Consider the following 19,895-nt stretch of genomic DNA (forward strand, 5'->3'; position numbering starts at 1 on the left):
GCCCACAGAGCTCAGGGAACAAAACCCAGAGCAGCTGCGTCCTACAGGACTCGGTGTGGGGGCTCCCAGGCAAAAGTTGTTGCAGCTCCCACCCCCCCACCCCCGGCTCACCCAAGCACCTAAATAGCCAAGCACTCTTCTTCTCTTGCTGCGGTGGATATTGATAGGCTGCTTTCCAACAGAACAGTTCTCAAAGTGGTTTACACAGGAGGAGGAGGAGGAAGGTTTCCTGTCCCCAAAGGGCTCCCGGTGCTCCAGCTTCACTCCAGAAATGAACCTGAGAGTGAGCAGGGATGCAGAAGGGGCAGCGTCCTGGCTTGGAGCTGTGCACAGCAGCACCACTGGCAGGCTTCTCATTGTTCCCCTCTTCTCTGGCAGGAGCTGACGGGAGAGCAAGGGCACCTCCGTGATGGAGCCGCTGCTTGTGGCTGTTCACCTGAAGACGCCGGACCCCTCACCCCAGGGGCATCCGGGCAGCCAGTCTCTTCCCCTGGGGTAGGCCACCGAGGGCTCTTCCTCTGACTTATGGTCTGCAAGATGCCCGAGGTAGATGCCTGCTGACTGGCATTCACATTCACATCTGGTGGGTCACTGTGTGAGACAGGATGCTGGACTAGATGGGCCTCCTTGGGCCTGATCCAGCAGGGCTCTTCTGATGTTCTTAGGAAGCCCGTAACGAGTCATCCAGGGACAGAAGTGATATAGTCTGGGGCCCTACACTGATCTAGGGCGCTGTTCACAAATCCAACCAGGAACCAGAACTCTGGACGTGTGGCTGCTTGATCTGGAGACGCTCACCACGATCCTTTAAAAAGCCCGTCTGTGGCCACAGACGCAGCCCTACTTTACTAGGTCTTATTGTTGCTGCACCGTCTGGTTCCTCCCTCCACCCAAATAATTAGTTCCTCTGTTTGCTACCTGCGACGAAAGGCACATCAATGGCTCCCTTCGAATCACAGCTGTGGCATGACCAGACACTGAGCTTGTTCTCGCGAGAGTCAACTGGGCAGGACAAGCATCCTGGCCAGCTTTGGGATCTGTGCCCCAGCGTTCCCTCTAACAGGGAATTCCAGATGTTGTTGACTACAACTCCCATAATTCCCATCCAAAGGCCTTCGCAGCTGAGGATGCTGGGAGTTACGGTCAACAATATCTGGAATTCCCTGTTAGAAGGAACGCTGCCGTGTGCACTTCTGGCCCATGATCATATGCAAGTCAAAACCTAGGGAGGAGGGGGGGGAGGAAGTGACCACGTGAGGGGGTGGTGCTGTCCTGCTCAGCATCTGCACCCAGCAGTTTACTGAGGGAGGAGGAAAAGCCGCATCCCCCACCACCACCACCAGTGCGCCCTACCCCTGATCACTTCCCCCTCCTCTCACCTAGGTTTTCACTCACACGTGATCAGAAACCAGGAACACTCACAACTCCCAAGGCCAGGTAGGACCTTTGTCCTCCTCGTGAGAAGCAGCCTCCCCATTCAGATCCCTTTATTCCCTTGAGAATTGCAGTGCTTCCCCTCTAACCTAAGTGAGAGCTTAGAAAGTTGAGTGGGGTTATTTGAAGAGACTTTCCCCCTTTCCACTCCTCCAAATCATCAATCTCTCACCACAGCAAGCTCAAGTCCACCCACCCAATGTACTCATCCACGAAGCTTTTGGCTCGACCCCCTAAGCCCCTCAGCCCCAACCCAAACAACTCCGAATGCAGGCTGGCTACTTTGGCTTGCAGCCCTCTCTCCTTTGTCTCGTTCCTTCCTTCCTCTCTCATCTCTCTCCATCCCTACAGTCTACACTTATTGCAATCTATTTGGGGCACAGACTTGGCTCCTGCTTGTTATTCTTTGAAGTGACAGAGACACTGTTGGTGCTACGTAGACAGGCCTGCACCACGGTCTCAAGGGGGCATATCTGCAAGTTATATGAGCATTTGTGCAAAGTATTTTGTAAGAGAAATTGAGGGCTTCTGTCCAGATCCAAATAATTTCCACATAAGTTGCAGGTACTAGCTTCAAGCGGCTGATGTACCTATTGGCAGGAAGAATACTCCAAGGAACCACTTTGCATCTAAGTGAGAACATTCAGAGTCCGCCTCCATCTCAGTATGGCAGGCGGAAAGAGCAGCCCAGTTCACCGTGACAAATGGACGGGGGAAATTCTGACCCATGCAGTTCTAAGAGACACAAACAGACACCACTTATTCCACATGAAGTGGGTGCTAGTCAAGCAGACGGAGGCTTCCCTTCAATGGAAAAAGGATCTCCGAGTGGAGGAATTCCTAGAGTGAAGGAAAACATCCTTACGTTCTTTGAGAAGCTATGGAGGATAATCCTCCATGAAAGTAGATCCAGGAACTCAAGATCATGCTGTGATATTCTGGCACAGGTGGATGGGATGAGATGGCTTTGGCTGTGGTGGTAACTGAAGCTGGAGACCATCCTTGGCCTCAGCAGGTCTGTTAGCTCAGTGGAAAGGTTCAGAGGACCCAGTGACAGGGCAGTTGGCACTTGATCTTCCTTGAGTGGTTAAGCAGAGGCAGCAAGTCCTATTGGAGTGAGCCTTTCAAGACCATTGGCATGTTAGGCACCTCTCCTTACTGGCAGCACCACAGAAATCTCCACCACTTTGCTTTTTCAGCAAGGAGGCAAAGGAAATCAGGTCAGGCTAGATTGCTTCTCTCTCCAGGGGATGCATTCGGACCAGCTGTTTGTACCTTTGCTGAGATGCAACAGCTTCCCCACCCCAATATCCACAGTGAGCACTTTGAACAGGATTCAGCCGCCTGCAAGGCCCCCGACAAAAGCATCGAGGGAAGTGAGAGCTTGCTGCGGGAGGACAAACATTTCTGGAGGGAATGTTCTGCAGGATAGCAAGTCCCAGAAGCCAGAGTTAGAGTGCTCTTTTGTACAGCCGAACCCCGGGAACTAGAAAGGCTCCCAAGGCCATGGAGGGACCCCCAATCTCTCTGGCTTTTACAAGTCCCCTTTCCAAGACAACGGTCTGTAGTGGGTACACAAGGAGGACCTGTGCTCTGCTATTCCCTTTGAGCCTCCATTATAAGCAACCCCACAGCCCAGCAGCGAAGAAGCATTTAGGCAGTACTGTACGGAGACATTTGTCGACGCCACTTGGAGAGCAACCCCTGAATGGAAGAGGCTGAAAAATCACAGGCAGCAACTACTCTTCTCGCCTCCACTCCTTCAATGGCCAATGAGTCCCAGCTTTCCATTTCCTCTTATCCTGGATGGATCTCTTTCCAACTCCTGGCATTTTCGGCTACCCCATCCAGGTCAACCTCCTGTTGCTGATGACTTGAGCGATTTTGGTCCTTGAACCAGCCGACCTTCTCACTGGCCTTCACAGGGCTCTGCCATTTTCACTCCTTGTCTCAGGACTTTGGGAGAAGCCCACACTGGATTAGGTCTCCTCCATGCCATTCTCCTTTGCAGCACTAATCTTCCTTAGCCCCCCCACCCCCCACTGGCGAAGAAACGCAGAGTCTACTTTCATTGGTCAGGGTCCAGGATTCACACTGGACTAGTTGAACCGTTGGACCAAAAAAGTTAAGAGTTCACAATGCCTTGACACTTCCTTGGGTGGCATGACTATGGCCAGGCCCATGAGGCATATATTAGCACTGTGAGCTGGTGCCTTGAGTCTTCTGGCTGGCATCTGGGATCATTCATCATCGATATTTGAACACAACCCCGAATTTAGTCCTCTTATGGGTACCATTTCCTCTCCAACTAGGCAAACCTCATTGCCATATGCATTCTACTGAGCTCTATAATAGAAGACGGTAAGAAAAGCCCTGCTGGATGAGTCCAGTCCAGCCTCCCGCTCCAAGCGGTGGAAGCTCACAAGCAGGACAAGGCAGGCAGGCTAACTACTCAAGAGACAGACAAAAGGAAGTGAAGACAGAAGAGTATCGTCCTTCTGGAACAAGCAAGCACTCTCATGGATCAAGCCCGGGTGGAGGAAGGAACAGGACCTGCCTCTAGGCTTGGACACAATGGAAAAGGCTTCCTGGTCAAGAAGAAAGAGGGAAGTAAAAAAAGCAACCCCCCCAAAAACCCTTGCCAGGTTCGTAATACACATTGAATGAAGAAATCCGGTAACCTTGCCAGGAGCTCCAGCCCACACAGAGGTCACCAAGACCCACCATGAATTCATCAGCAAGACATACCACCCGTCCCCATCTCCACTAGGAGCACTGATCAGTCCACAACCCTCCGTCCCACAGCCTTCCGCCTTCTTCCGAAAACTGGTTCTCTTTCATGCAGCAAGATTGATGCCCACCTGGATAAGCACCTGGGATAACAGGATAATGGATCTCAGCAACTTTTCCTCAATGCCTCTCAAGTGGACTCCCCCACAAACAGCACAGCGGCCTGGATGCTAGACCTTGAGAGGGGCATCCTTTGACTCCTCTCAGGAGCAGATTTTTAATCATGATAACCCATCTTAAAAAACCCCAAAAACTAAGGGAAGAGATTTACTGCCCCCTCTGTCCTCTCTTTTTGCTAAAACTCTTAATGTTGTAGGCTCAGGAGAATGGGTGCATCTATTTCCGTCATGTGTGTTCTGCTGGAAAAACGGCACCCCTTGCACTAGCCAACGCGCATGCTGTATTTCAAATTTCTGCAGAAGGTGGACCGGGAATAGTTCTGCAATGTGGGAAGGGAACAAAGTGGGCACCTTCTGAGAGCTAGTGCTCAGCACCGCTTTTGCCCGCTAAAATGCATGGCCTGGCTTGGTCAGCAGCTGCAGGGTGCATCGGCAGGAACTGAGTCCACAGCGGGGTGGGAGGGGCAGCCTCGGTGCCCGTCTGTGCCCCCACCCTCCGATCCCAGCACAGCGGCGTGACCCTAGGAAGATGCCTGGAAATTATATAGTCAAAGAACAGCCACACGGTCCTCTTTGATTCATGACAGTAGCTGGCAAAAGGTAAACTCGCTCCCCTTTCTGTACGGCTCTTTTAAAGTGAGTGGGGCAAGATGTGGGACCTTGTCCAGGTTTCTCAGCCAAGTGTCTCGTCCTCTGAGCTGGACAACCGGGAGACTGCAGCTGCTCCGGTCCCTCCTGTAACTGGACATGCCCTCGGCTCACTTCTCCACTCGACTTCCCGCTAGCTCAGGTTTCAGAGCCGGCTCCCTGACTGGGCAGAAGCCCAGTCTGGCATCAGCTCCTTGAAAGAGGTCTAGAATACACACCACGCTTCGCAAGTGAGGAAGCCTGGAGTCACACCTGCATGCACTTGAAAAGGAAAGACAGACATGCATATGGCAAGATTCAGAGCTCTTGCAAGTGGGGTGTGTGCGCGCCCAGGTGTGCAAAGAACAAAGAAGGGGACTCCCCCCAAGAACAAAGCTGTTCTGCGAGCTGCTCAAGTGAGCCTGGCCCCACCCCGGAAAAGCGCCTTTGAGGCAGAGCAGGAAGCTCCCTGGAAAGGTCAGCCGTGGAAAGGTGGCAACTTCCATGTTACAGGGGAACACACTGGCCCGCCCCGCTTTTAGGAGAGAGGGAGAAATGCCTCCTCTTACAGCCAGGGCCCTGACCAGCATGTCGAGAGGGCAGGGCCTCTTGGACCCTGTTTGCGGCCAACTGAAGTTGCTTTTTAAATTTTGATTTTAAAATGTGGCTTTTAACTGATGTTTTAAAAGTTTTTAAATTGCTTTGCATTGTATTTTGTATTGCCTTTCCCTTTGGGGTCTGTTATGATTTCATGTTTTAATGCTGTGTTGTGAGCTGCCCAGAGAACAGTTTGTTATGGGGCAGCTAACAAACAAAATTATTAATTATTATTAGATCAGCTGAAAATACCACAGCCCTGTGGAACTGCACAATAGGAACCTAGGAAGCTGTCTTCTGCCGAGTCAGACCCTTGGTCTATCTAGCTCAGGATTGTCTTCACAGACTGGCAGCGGCTTCTCCAAGGTTGCAGGCAGGAGTCTCTCTCAGCCCTCTCTTGGAGATGCTGCCAGGGAGGGAACTGGGAACCTTCAGCTCTTCCCAGAGCGGCTCCATCCCCTGAGGGGAATCTCTCACAATGCTCACACATCAAGTCTCCCATTCATATGCAACCAAGGCAGATCTTGCTTAGCTAAGGGGACAAGTCATGCTTGCTGCCACCAGACCAGCTCTCCTTTCTCTCTCTCATTCAAAGCAAGAGAGGTAGAAACGTCCCATTTTCCAGTTACCACAAGGCAGCAGCAGCAGCACCCTAAGACTTTGATTTTCCACTGAGGTCCAAGCATTCAGATAGGCAATGCACTCTACGTAGGGCTGCCTTTGCACATAGTCCAGAGAGTTCAGTTAGTCCAAAATGCAGCAGCCAGACTGGTCTCTTGGGTAACTCCGAGATACTACATCCTGCCTGTGGTACTACAGTAGGTTTCCAGGCGGAATTACTTGGTTATGACTTTTAAAGCTCTGGGTTACCAGAGAGAGCACCTTTCTCTGCAAGATCCCCACCACTCACCTGCTGGCAACTTGGGATCAGGCCTTCTCAGTTGTCACCCCCAGGTTGTGAAGCATAAGAGACCTGTCATCCTCGGAGGCCTGCAAGAGAGCCCTAAAGACCCATCTTTCCCGCCTGGCTTTTTAATAATATTTCAGAGGTTTTAATGATGTTTAAAATTAGTTTTACGTTAATATTCTAATTGTTTTTATTCTATGTTCTAAATTGCCTGAGTTTTTCCACTGCCGGCCACTTTAGGATGGGTAGTATATAAATGAAATAAATATTTATAAGTTTGCATGATGCAACCATTAAGGCCTTCTCTCGGTTACCACTGGATATGCTCCCTCTTCTAAATCCAAATCTGACTCAAGGGTGTGAAGCAGCCATGGCCTCCCCACAAGGCACCCCTTCCATGCCACGTGCAGCCTGGCTCACTCTCGGCAGGAACACAGGCCTCCATGAGGCAAGAAGGTTCCACGTCCTGACTCTTAGGTGCCAAAAAGGGGTCCTATTTACACCCCCACCCCCAGGAACTCACAAGATCTGAGCTGTGCGTGCACCACATTTCAACGTCCTGCAGGAGCTGGAAGGACATTAGCCACTTTAGGGCAAGCCGTTCTGCCCCCCGTTTGGAGGGAGAGGGCTGAAGCTGTTCCCCTGCAGGCTTGGCTTCAAAAACCAGAAGGACCACACAGAGACCTTTTCCAGGTGGCGAGAAAGCCCTGCCCAATAGCCTGGGCTCCGCTCCGCTACCTCCTTTAGGAGGAAGAGATCAGCAGGGCGCTTGGGGCCGCTCTCTAGGTCAGGCGGGGCCACTGCGGGCCTCCAGCTCCCATCACTGCCGGGGATTGGCCACAAGGGCTGGAGGTCAGGGTTAGGGTTAGGGTCAGGTCAGGGGAGTGGTGGTCCAAACACAGCTGGGAGGAGGCCAAAGAGGTGTGTCACCCCAGCAGCCGACGGCCCTGTGCAGGCCAAGCCTCCAGGCATATGGAATCCGAAAGGCTTTGCAGCCCATTCAAAGAAGACATCCTGGATGGGTAGTTTAGAGGGGCTCCCTGGTCAAGGAGGCATCAAGCGAGAGCAAGTCAGTCAAGTCCACAGTTGCCTAAAGCAGGGTGAGGGCTTCACGTGGCTGCTGGGGGATCGGCTGGGGGAAATCGACTTAAGTGGGGGAAATGCTGGGGGGTCGGCTGGGACCCTGCAGTGTGCACCTCCGGTGGGTGAGTTCGGTAGGTTCAAACCACCCCAGTCCAGTTGCCAAGATGCTCAGCCTGACATTCTCCTGACCTCCGCCCAACTGCTTTAACCAAGATTCAAAGTTGGGTGGAGACTGTCAGGAACTGGACCGGGGGCAGGGTGTGTGTGTGGGATGAACCGCCCACCGGAAGTGCTCCCTCTCGGGCCTCAATGTATCCCCGACATTTCGCCCGCTTGCCAACAGCCATGCAAAGCCAACCACAGATGCCATTTTTTGGCTGTTCAGTAGCTCAACTGTCAATGATGATTGGCCATTTATGGCTGAAGAACAAAATGGCAGCATCTAAAAATGGTCACCATTCCTATTCCAGAATATCCCATGACCTACTTAAAGCAGGTTTGAAACCAAAGGAGTCACCAAGCTTGTTTCTCCAAGCCAGGGAGGCACAGCTGCCTCTGCTTCCCGGGAGGCCCTGTCTCGGGATAGGGGGCCGCTTTGGGAAGAGCCCCTGCCTGCTTGCACGCAGACGGTCCCAAGTTCCTTCCCTGGCAGCATCTCCAGGTCGGGCTGCGAGAGACCCCTGCCTGCCATCTTGGAGAAGCCGCTGCCAGCCTGGGTAGACAACACTGAGCTAGATGGACCAAAAGTCTGACTTGGTATATGGCAGCTTCCTGTGTTCCTAGGAGTTGAAGGGCACCCTTCAGTCCCAATCCAGTTTGCCGTCGTCTGCACCAAAAACAAAAGAGGCAGGCATGCAGGGCCAAATGCCACAATTCATGCCATCTCTAGCTGGACTCAGCTAGTCAGTGGCCATCACGGCATCTGGTGGCAGCCAAGTAATCTATGGAAATTATCCACGGTGTGAATGCTCTCTTGTCCGGCATTCACCGCCATGACCATGACATGACCACTGGAGGAGGAGGAAACATCCCCTCCACTTTCTCCACCTGGTGTTAGAAGTCGCTCTCACGCGTGTCCCCACACAAGCTTCCTCTCCCCGCCACCTGCCACAAAAACAAACGAAAAAGCTCCAAATGCTTTAGCCTGTCCTTGCAGGGAAGGTGCTCCCAAGTGAACCCCTCATGATTCCCGAGACCTTTTCCATGCCTTCCTCCGCTCCAGGATACTGTTTGGGAAAGCGAGGCATCCGGACTCTACCCAGCCTTCCAAAGAGGGCCACGCCCCAGAGGCACACACAGGCCCTGCAAGACCAGCCGTTCCCCGTCAAAGCCTCTTCCTACAACTCCTCAGAAGGAAACACGCTTCCCCCACCGCCGCTGCCCCCCGAGTGGGCTTCCAGCAGTCCAACTGGGAAGCCCCGACATGCATCTCCCTTCCTTGCACTGAAGCACACTGGCCAGCTTGCCACCCGTCGCTCCCTTTGGGGGCTCTTTGCAGCTCACCGGCATTTCCGCCCTCCTGAAGAATCCTGCGCCATGTGGGGACGTGGCTACCTTACTGCTCTCCCCCCTCAACTCCCGATCATTTATGAACAAGGGGAACCACACCCCTGCAATGCTCCTCTCCGGAGGAACCCCCACTGCGCCCTTCCTCCCACTGGGAAGAGCTACTCAAGGGGTTACTCATCCCTCCGAGGGCCTGTCTCGGGTGGCAGTGCCCACATGCGCCTACGCGGCTACCTACTGGATCACCCCGACCTTCGTGGACGTTGGTCCCACCCAAAAGGCAGGTGAGGCAGGGCTGCAGGGCTGGAGATGCTCCCCGTCCCGTCTGAGCAGCCATGGGGCTCCAGCAATCCCTCTCCAAATTCAAATGGGTGTGTGTGTGCGATAAGCAGAGTGCTCAGAAGACAGCATCACAGCCCCTTCCTGCTTCAGGCAGCGGTAGAGTTGCCATGCCCCCTGGAATTCCGGGTCTCACCCAGATTTTAAACATCTTACCCAGATTGCTTCGCCCACCCAGATTTCAGATTTCTGGCTCGAATCCGAGGCGGCCCCGTGGCTCTCGAGGCTCGGCACACTGCAGAGTGCTGCCACTCTGCTGGGGTGGGCTATCATCCTTACCCCGCCCTCCTCCGCATCCTGGGCCTCCCCCCTCTCCCGCTAGCTGCTGCTCAGTCCTTGGCACGCCAGGGATTTGCCCCTCCCCTCTGAAGAGGGGCTCTGTTTCCCCAGAGGGGCAGCCTCCCCTCCCTATTCAATCTCTCTCTTTCCAAAGGGTTTGTCAAACCTGAAGCCCCGGAGGAGTGAAACTGTGTCTCTGTTCTCCTCTGGAGAGTCCGCCGGCAAGTGGGGGGCACGGCGGGGCGGGGGGAGAGTGCTGTGGAGCTGCTGCAGCGAGGCCTACAGTACGGTGAGGGACTCTCCCCCGCCCGTCGCTCCTAGCCTGCCCCGGCGGCCTTACCGTCAACCGGGGGGCAATGCAGCCCAAGAGAATGCTCAGCAGCGCAGCACCAGGTGGCTGGAAAGGAGGCGCCTCCTTGCCCTGGCTGAGAGGCCCACCGCCTCCCTCTGACCACTGCGCAACTCTGCCATTCTTCTTCCGCTGCCGACACCTTCTTTGGCCTCTGCGTGGGCCGCTATGAACCTGGGGCTGCCGGTGGCCCAGCGAGGCCAGGGAACCAGGCATGGGATCCTCCTGGGAAACAGGCAGAGCCCCGGGCGAATTGGAGGTCGGCCCTCCAAGCACATACAGTACCTGCTGCAAGGGGTCCAGGGTGCTGCTGTGAAGGGGGAAACCCACAGGCAGGCCAGGGCTTAGCGAGGAGCTCTGGGAAGAAGCCGGTTAGCTGGGCGGGTGCGACTGCTTCAGCCCACATGACAAGCACTTGGGGAAGACGGAAGTTGAGGAGACACGGGGGGCGGGGGGGTGTCACACAGGCAAGGACAGAGGCAGGCAGGCAGTGCTGGGTGCAGGCAGGAGGCCATGGCCAAGGGTCAGTCTCCCAAAGCAAGGAGGCAGCGCCTGCCTCGCTCACTCCCCGTCCCCACAGACCAAAAGGACTTGGGGACTCCCAGGAGCTCCCACGCCTCGGACACGTGCCTCACAAGGAGGGTGTGGGTGGGCGCCCGGCCGCTGGGCGAACACTCGCGAGCCCTTCCAAAGCCGGCCCGGAAAGCGGGAGCAGCCTCGCACCCTGCCAGGGCCCTGGGCCTCCTCTCCGCAGCTCCCTGCTGGGGGAAGGCTTGCACCGCGGAGGAGGAGGAGGAGGAGGAGGAGCCGGAGCAAGCGCAAGCGCAAGGAAGAAGCCGGCACTGAAGGCTGGAGCTGGGCAGAGAGCAGCACCGCAGAAGAACGTACCTTCTTGTGCACAAGGGAGGAGGAGGAGGAGGAGGAGGAGGAGGAGGAGGTGGTGGTGGTGGTGGAGGGAGGGGGGCTCTCGTCGCCATGCAGTGCGGCCGGCTCAGAGCTGCTCTCGTCCATGACCTCCTGCATGCTGTTGACACTGCTGCTCTGGCTGCCCGTGCTCACAGACATGCTGGGAATGGAATGGTTGCTGCCCAGGCTGTCCATCTTCCTACTCAGGGGGGTCCCATGCTCACTCTCCTACAAGACAAGCGGGGCAGGAGGGTTACGGTGGGCGCCACGGGAGGCCGCCGGCCCCACACGGCGCCCCCTGCGGCCAGGGCCGCCCTGCAGGAAGGAGCCGTTGCGGGCCGATTCGGCCAGGCCCCGCTCACTCCAGGGCTGCGGACGGCGGCAAGGGAGTCTCTGAGGAAAGCCCTGCCCGACCCACCCAGGGAGGAGGAGGAGAAGGCTGCTCGTCCCCCACGCCCGGCCCTGCCCAGTAGCCAGCCGCTACGGCAGAGCGTGGCAGCCCGGCCACTTGGCCCTGCTCTCCTGCACAGAGCCAGGCTGGGCTTGGCAGCAGGAAGGGGGCCACCTCCACCAAGGCGGGAGACGGGAGCAAGGAGGCTCCTGCCGCCACAGGGAGAGGGAGGGCGACTCCAGGACCGCGGTGGGGGGGGGGCATTCCCAGCTGGCCTGCAGCAACCTTCCGCCGGGGCCATGGTCCTGGAAAGAACAGCCTCCGCGGTGGACTTCTGCACGGGGTGCCGGGCCCTGCCGCCCTCTAGGGCCTGGCGAGCCGAGCGGGTGGTGTGCCGTCCAGAAGAGGTCTGGCCATCCCGGACCGGCCTTCCAACATGGAAGAGCAGCTCTGATTGGGTCTGTGTGTTTTTTTAAAGAAATCAAGGGCATGCACAAGCATTTGTGTGCCCGTTATTGCAGAGGGCTACGTTTGTGAGCGCTCGTGATGGGGAAGGGAGAAATCCCCTTGTGGAAAGCAAAATACGACAGACCAAAACAGAGAGGAAAGTTGGAGAGGAGACTTTTCTGGGGCCCGGGGACGAGGCAGACATGCAAAACCATTCCGTTTCCACACAGCTGGCATATCCTAACCAAGGTGGAGAAGAAGGGTGAGGCAATACAAAGGCTGGGGTGGGATGAGATGGGAAGGTGTTGGTCTTCACAAGCATGGCCAGCAATGGAGGGCATCCAGGAAGGGTGGTCCTCATTTCCCAACACAGGCCTTGCTGCACGTCTCAGGAGGAACCCCGGAGAAGAAACCGGCCGTGTGGACAGAACCTGGAGCGACTCTGCCGCGTGTCTGGAAGCGCATTTCCCCAAACCATCGGGAGTCACTCCAGTCAACTCCCACAGCAAGCGCTGGCTCCGGCCTTTAAATGCCCCCGGGCCCAGTTCTGCAGCACTGAGCTCGCCTGACCCTGGAGAAATCCCAGCGGCGAGGCCCGGACTTGATGCTACGAGACACTCGCTCTCCCCTTGTTCACGGCCTGCCGGGGGGGGGGGCGGACCCCTCAGTGCTCCCCTCCCCAGACCAAGGATGGTTAGGGTTAAGGTCCCAGTCAGGTTTCTTGAAGCCAGAACAGTCTGCAGTTCCGGAGGATGCCTTGCAAAACTGCTTTTCACCTGTTGCAATGGCCACAGCATCAGATATCTTACTGCGACTGCATCCTGCTCACGAGGTGGATCAACCACATGACTAATCCAGACGGGAAAATGGGGCTGAACAGGACTGGGGTGGAGGCGGGTAGCCTGGAAAAGGCTCACACCGTCTAACTGGGCGCGTTCAGATGTACTGGGGGGGCGCGCAGGGAGACTCCACCTCTGCAGAGCGACAGGGCGCTTGGGCTGTAAAGTGTATGATTATTCAGTGCAGCTCTACTTGAAGCCACAGTGGCTTCCCTAAAGTGTCAGGACAGCAAAACTGGCAACAGACACAACACTGAACACAAAAATAAAAAACTTAAAAAAAAAAAAAAAAGGTCAAGATTGTCTGTTTACATAAATGGCACAAGATCTCCATGAGTGGCATGCACAGAGGTGCATAAAACATGCAGGAGAACTCTTAGCTTTTCCATTTCCCGCTATCCACAGGCTTGTAATTCCGCCCCCCCTCCTCCACCGGGCCACCCAACGTTTTTTAAAGTCTTTCTCTTTCCTTTCTGCAAATTCTAAAGGGTTGTGTTTTTTTCCTTTTTGGCCTAAAGAACTTTCCAAAGTCGAGTCCAAAGCACTCGAGGGGCAGGATGGAGCAGACAGAAGCATTTCCATGTAGACTTCATGGATTCTCCAGCCAGCTGGATCTTGTGGGAAAGGGGGTGCAGCCGGCTGCGTTCCGTCTGGCTCGCATAGAGCAAGCAGCCCACACACATGCATGGATCACAGGGGGAGGCTTGAACATGCTTCACAAGGACACTCCGCTGCACATGCTGCATGCACATCCCACCTGGAGAACTCAAGAGCCAGTTCGGGCGGACCACTCCCAAAGCATGTCTTGGGGAGAACAGCTGATGCTGCTCCTAAACCTCTCCCACACCACTGTGGGCCCCCCGTAAGCCCTCTGGGCCTGCTTTCCCTGCCAAGGAGGATGTTTGGTGCCTTAGTCCACACTTGAACCAGCGTCAGCTACCTTGAACCTAATGCTGGTGGAAAGGAACATGGCCTTCAGCCTGTTCTCCTTTGCCAGGGGACCCTGAGTCCAGGTATTATACAAGAGGGAAGAGGTTCGTCTCCAGTAGATCACAAGACTAAAGGAAACAGCAGACCCGAGGACGGAGGACGGCGAGCAACAGGACGAAACCTCTTTCCAGTGCTGGGCTCTACACCACCGTGGGGGTTACGGAGCTGGGAGCCTGGAGGCAACGGGGCAAAAGGGATTCAAAAGGTCCTTGCTGCTGCCAAGCAGCTACAAGGGGTGGCCCCGATTTCCAGCATGATGAGACACCACCACGCTGCCCCTTCTCTTCACCGCATCCCTGGCTTTCAAAGACCATGAGAGGCTGTGGAAGACGTTTCCTGGAAGGTTTCAAGCGCCCAGTCGAGATGGCTTTGCTATTGGGTCTCCTTCCTTAGAGCAGGGGATGGGTCTGTGGCCCCCTGAATACCTCCCCACTCTGCGATTCTACACTGCAGGGCCTTCTGAGAGCAGGAGGAAGAGCGCCAGCTCTTGGCACCCCTCCTTAAACAGAACCGGGCAGGGGGGGCACTGTTGAGGACCTGTGCACTGTCCTAAACCAATGCAAAGCAGCTTTGGCAACTGTAGAGACAAAAATGGCTACCCACCGCCTGGAACTAACCCATGAAGCCATTTCAAGTAGCTCTTAGAAACTGGCCAAACACAATCAAGGCGTGGCACAAAGTTTGCTAGCTGTTTTGCCTGAAAGGGAAGTTTGCTCGCCAACCAAGTCCTGTGTGCTCTCTGAGTTGGGTCTGCTCAGACCCATAAGCCTCAGTCACTCGCAAAGGGGCAGTTTGGGGTTAGGGTTAAGGACATTTGGAGGCCCTGGACCCTCATTCTGGAGAATCTAGTGGCCTCCGAGACGTCGGGATGAGACATCCCGGGACAGCGCTTAACTCATCTCGCCCCATCTCCCTCTTGGAAGATCTTTAGACCCATCCAGGAAGGAAGCATGTAAAAGGCAAGAGGCTTGTGCCACCAACCCCCCCCTTTTCTTTCTTTCTTTTTTTGAGAATGTCAGCCTTTTCCAATGAAGGCTACAAAAATAATGCGACAATTCTCTCTCTCTCGTGCATGCGCGCGCACAGTCTCACCACGGTGGATGGTGGCCACCAGGACTGCCACCTCCTGAGAGGGGCCAAGTGGCAAGCCAAGGCATTTCCTGCTGGGAGCCACAATGCTGGCCCTGAATGATTTTGCACGCAACACCTCCATTCTGCGGCTCCTCTTCCCCCCTCCACTTCACAGACTCTTTGGAGCAGGGACGAGTTCTCAGGCTGCCGCAAGAGGGCTGCCCACTGCCAGGAGCAGACCCTCCCGGCCAAGGTCTCAGGGGTCACGACAGCCGCCTCTTTCCCCAGCTGCTCAGTCCCAAGGAGTCTGGCCTCCCAGGGCAAATACCCACCAAGGGGAAATACTGGCCAGCCGCCCCGAGGGGCCTCTGCTCCTCGGAGGCAGCCCCCCCTTCCTCCCAAGAAGGGGACCCTCCCCAGATGCAGAACAATCCCCCCTCCCTGCCTCCCCCCCCCGGCACGAGGGAAGCAGCCAGACCAGTGGACGGCAGCGGCCAGAGGCGGCCCGCAGACCACTGGCTGGCCCCCGCTCCTCCCCAGCACCCCAGCAAGCGCCACTGGCCGCTCGTCGTGCTGCTCCTGGGCCCCGGAGCCCGCAAGGCCAGCGCCCCAACGCCCTCCGGACAGGGAGCGGCAGTGGCTCAGTCCAAGCCGCAGCCAGAACCACCTCAAGGGGCTCCTGCAGAAGGAACGGCCTACGGGAGAGCCCACCACCCGGCTTGGGGCTGGCCAGTTTGGCAGACATTTCACCTGCATACGATGAGTCCGTTCTCACCTGCTGCCCATGGCTGGAGCCCATTTGTCCATCCGCCTTGCTTCTGCCCAGGTTTTCCTGGGTCCAGCCCTGCGAGGGCCCACATGCCCCAACATACCCTGAGTGCACTTTGGGCCTCTGTACAGAAAAGTGGGTCACCCACCGCTGAAGCAGCAGCAGCCGCAGGCTGGGGATCTGCTCCTTCCTCCTAACAGAGGAGGATGGGGACACAGGAAGCTGCCATACACCAAGCTCAGCAGATGGTCCATCTCAAGTCCATCTAGCTCAGTCTGGTCTGCCCAGGCTGGCAGCGGCTTCTCCCAGGTTGCAGGCAGGAGTCTCTCTCAGCCCTATCCTGGAGATGCTGCCAGGGAGGGAACTGGGAACCTTCAGCATGCAAGCAGGCAGCTGCTCCTCCCAGAGTGACCCCATCCCCTAAGGGGAATATCTCACAGTGCTCACCCATGTAGCCTCCCATTCAAATGCAACCAGGGTGGACCCTGCTTAGCAAAGGGGACAAGTCATGCTTGCTCCCACCAGACCAGCTCTCCTGGTCTTGCCTCAACCATGCCCCCCCCCCATGCCCCCAACCAAGGACTGAAGGCAAATGTCACCTGCTTTGGGATAGTCGGTGAATACTGTGTCACTGAAATGAGGGGCGGAACAAGATGAAGGATATCATGGGCCAGAAATAAGACAAACCATCCATCACAGAACTCCACAAGTCATGCTGGGGCCCACGGAAAGGGGGCTGGGAGGGGCCACATGCAGCACAGGGGTCATGATTACCCATCACCAGTATAGAGAAATGGGATACCTCCTCCTCTTCCTGAGATTCGTTCAGAGGGCCGTTGTGGGCCTCCTGGAAAAGGATCTTCTTCATTTTCCGGTACTGAAGGTTGTCCAGTTCTCGCACAGCATCCTTCGTTCTTTGAATCAAGTCTATTAGAACTCGCGGCGGCCGCTCACAGCGGACAAACTCGTGCTGGTTTTAAGGAGGAGACATAAGCATTGGGGGGGTCAGAAAAGAAGCCCAGGAGATTTCTGCACATTGCAAAAGGCACCTTCTTATGCAGAAAGCATGCAGTGGTGCAATCAACTGCAGCGGAAAGAAAGTGTGTGTGTGTGTGTCTGTCTGTCTGTCTACACACACACACACACACACACACACACACACACACACACACACACACACACACTTTCTCTCTCTCTCTTTCTGTTTTAATGTAGTAAATCAGGAATTCCCAACAGGGGGTACAAGAACCCCTAGGGGTATTTGAAGGACTCCCCGCGGGTCCTCAGAGCCCTGCTGCCACGCTACTGCTCTGTGTTCCCTATCTGAGGATCGCCAGCTGGAAGCTGATGAGTCCCCGGTGAAGTGTCCGCTGCAGAAGGGGAGAGAGGAGGGTGAAGTCCATCCTCCTCTGTTCCTGATTGGCTGGCTACGTGCTGAAGCTCAGCGTATCCCTCCCCTCAGCCTGACTGAAAGGCTTTGGAAAATTAACACGGAGTACATCTCCTACTGCACGGGAAGAGGCCATGGTCAACCCCTCCTGCATTCTACCAAAGACAACCACAGGGCTCTGTGGGCACCAGGAGTTGACACCGACTCGATGGCACACTTTACCTTTACTCCCACAGAAACTAACAAAACAAGTTTCCTGGTCCCACTAATTTTAATACAACTGCTTATGAGCAATTTAGTGTGGATGTGAGCTAGCAACTGGAGTAGCCCGTCTCCCGAACTCTAACACTTAAATTTGTGCGTGCATGCACGCCTACACATGAGCTGAAGGTTTGCGACAGAAGGGGTACACTTATTTAAAACAGTTGGGGATCCCTGGAGTCTACCCATGCTGAAGTTCATTCTGGGGAGACAGCGCTAAGGTGAGCTACTGGTGTGCCTCTCCCAATGCCAGTAAAAATGATGATGCCCCCACAGCCCCCCACCGGAAAGGCGAACTGCCCTAAGGAAGCACAAGCGGTTGCTCAGACTGCTGAGGTCCCAGACCAGACCTTGCAGCAAATGCCTCAAGGCAAGACTGGCACAGTAGACAGAACAGCCAGCAGCCACACCTTAGGAAGAGCTCTCTCCTGCTCTCAGTGGGTCCAGATGCGGACGCTGAACAAGAAGGCAGAGCTTCACCACCACCCCAAAGGAGGCCCCAATGCTGCTGCTTGTTCCCCACCACTGTCTCCTCCGCCTTCCAGAATTCATTCCCAGCACCAGAGCAGCCGTTTTCTTCTCTCCCTCCATTGCATCTCTAACCGGAAGCAATTGCAACCGTTGGTCATCTGAGAATCCGATGGGCCCGAGGAAGAAGTGACCAGATCAGCAGGAGGGGGCAGTTCATGGCTAGAATGTGCTTGATGGTGGGGCTACTGCAAGTGGCAGAGCGGAAATCGACAGGCCTAGCGCTACTCCAGGTCGCCAGTCACTGCAGGAGAGGTCCTCTCCAAACACAGGAATCCACTAGTTCGAGTTCCACAGGCAAAGCCATTGTTAACTCGTCAGCTTCTGGTTAAATCTCTCAGCTAACCATTTCCAACTAGTTAAAAGCTGACAACCTCAAGTACAGAAGCTTTAAAGAATGAAATCCAATTTTCCCCAGAGTAGGGGTGTGTGTGTGTATGTGTGTTTTCAATGGCCCACCTGTTCCCTAGGACTCTACATGAATCAGGATATTTCTTTACTGAAACTCCAGGTGGTTGTTTGAGAGGCAGAGAGTAGGATGCCTTCCTGTGTGATCCGATTTCCCAAGAACTCAAAGTTCCCGGCATCCTGAGTTGGCATCTTCGGTGCCCTGGCAGGAGAAGCCGACAGGGCATGGCAGCGGCTGGCCCTCGCTCCTCTCCCCTGCAGCCACCCGGGCCCCAGGACAGGGCGAGGCCGGCCTGGCTGTTCCGTGCTCAGGACCCAGAATGGATGTGACTGAGCGAGCCTCTGGGGACAGGTTTGCCCAGGCTCTGCCTTTTTAAAAAAGTAAGCCAGAGGCAAATGCCTTCCAACTTGCCCTGGGGGCCTCCTCCTGGCTGAGCCGACCTGGTCTCTAAAGCCCCAAGTCCAGGTTCAATTCCTTCAGAGTGTCCCAAGGACTCTTTCAAAAATGCCACCAGAGTTATCCCGTGGCATGTTATTTACTTAATCAATAGTGCTTCTATACCACTCCATATAAAGCGGGTTAGGTATAACGGTCATGCCGGATAAGGCAGGGGGAGGTCTGAGCAAACATGTGTGCTTCTGTGGCTTCATGGTTAAGACACTCACTAGTTGCATTTGAACATGAAAAGAGCTCTCACAAATCAACTGAGCTTTTTAATGTGTTAAAAATGGAATCACGGAACGTTCAACTGAACTCAAGTTAATAGTTAAAGCTAATGACTCTTAACTTTAGCGAGTTAAATTTTCCATTAACTTTGCCCAATGACTGGCCCTCTCCAAAGGAAGTCTCCGCTTATGACGCGGCGGCTGGCCCGCTCAGCAATCCCCAACTTCAAATCCCGCTATATGGCAGCTCTCTGTATGTTCCCCTCCCCTCCCCGCCGCCCCGAGAAGTCTGAAAAGTTACCCGCAGTAGTTCTGCTGATGATGGTCTTTCCTGAGGTATTTTCTGCAAGCAGTAATCAACAAATCCCCTAAAAGAGTCCGTCCTGAGTATAGGGATACATGAAAAAAAAATTAAGTTTGGGAAAGCCAGAGGAATAAAAGCACAAGCCAACTGAGAATCCACGAGACAGAGAGCCATAAGCCAAGTCTGGAACTCGGGAATCCAGACCTATAGCAGAGGCAGGTCAGACAGCGAACGTATCACCAGGAAGAGCCATGCTGGCACAGCAGAGCACTGGGGTCAAGAGGCAACCAGGAGAAACCTGCGACTGGCGGATGAGTCACAAATTTCTCCTGGGTGCTGCCAGGAACGGAACCCTTCGCTCGTGGGGCTGAGGAGGAGAGGGAGCAACTTTGGACCTCCCAAGGGGTGAGAAGGGACGGCTCAGGAGCCAACCTTCCGATCCTCCAGGCCACAGCAGAGCGGGTTGGGATCCAGCCTCGTGCTCCTGCTGGTCTCTCCTGAGGGGCTCAGACTGGTCCTGGGGGAGCCACAAGGGCCACTTCTGCCCTGGAAAGGCTCGCTGGCTCGAGGGAAAGCGGACTGGCACAGGAGCTGCTCTGCCCCAGGTGTGGCGCCTGGTTCTCCCACACACCACCCTGGCGCTCGTTTCATGGGCACAGGGCTGGACAGGAACAAGGACCACACCAGAAGCAGCCGCCGCCGCCGCCACCGCCAGGGGAGAGGCAGTGTTTCCAAACGCGGGAGTACGAAGCCGGCAGCCGCTCTTACCACTCGCTGGACTGCAACGTCGGGGAGTCGTTCTGGGCTATGTGATATAAGGCACTCATCGCATTCATATTGAAGAGGGGAGGTTTCCGTTCCGCTGCAAGGAGACGGGAAGTCGTGAAGCAAGTAC

At 55.4% G+C, this 19,895-nt stretch overlaps 1 protein-coding gene across 10 annotated transcripts in view; it reads right to left on the reverse strand.

The window, feature by feature from the left end:
• Positions 1–19,895, reverse strand: part of TAOK3 (TAO kinase 3) — a 120,312-nt gene that overhangs the window by 40,834 nt on the left and 59,583 nt on the right. For 8 of the 10 annotated variants that reach the window (XM_053279817.1, XM_053279813.1, XM_053279818.1 and 5 more), the window contains 4 exons: positions 19,769–19,862; positions 18,998–19,079; positions 16,246–16,413; positions 10,919–11,164 (listed from right to left, as the gene is read on the reverse strand). In XM_053279817.1, coding sequence (XP_053135792.1) covers positions 10,919–11,164; positions 16,246–16,413; positions 18,998–19,079; positions 19,769–19,862 — 590 coding nt within the window. The remainder of the gene's footprint in view (positions 1–10,918; positions 11,165–16,245; positions 16,414–18,997; positions 19,080–19,768; positions 19,863–19,895) is intronic. The other 2 variants (XM_053279819.1, XM_053279821.1) reach the window with 1 other exon arrangement.

The sequence above is a fragment of the Hemicordylus capensis genome, chromosome 15 (assembly GCF_027244095.1).
Source record: "Hemicordylus capensis ecotype Gifberg chromosome 15, rHemCap1.1.pri, whole genome shotgun sequence".
In the NCBI taxonomy this organism is placed as follows: domain Eukaryota; kingdom Metazoa; phylum Chordata; class Lepidosauria; order Squamata; family Cordylidae; genus Hemicordylus; species Hemicordylus capensis.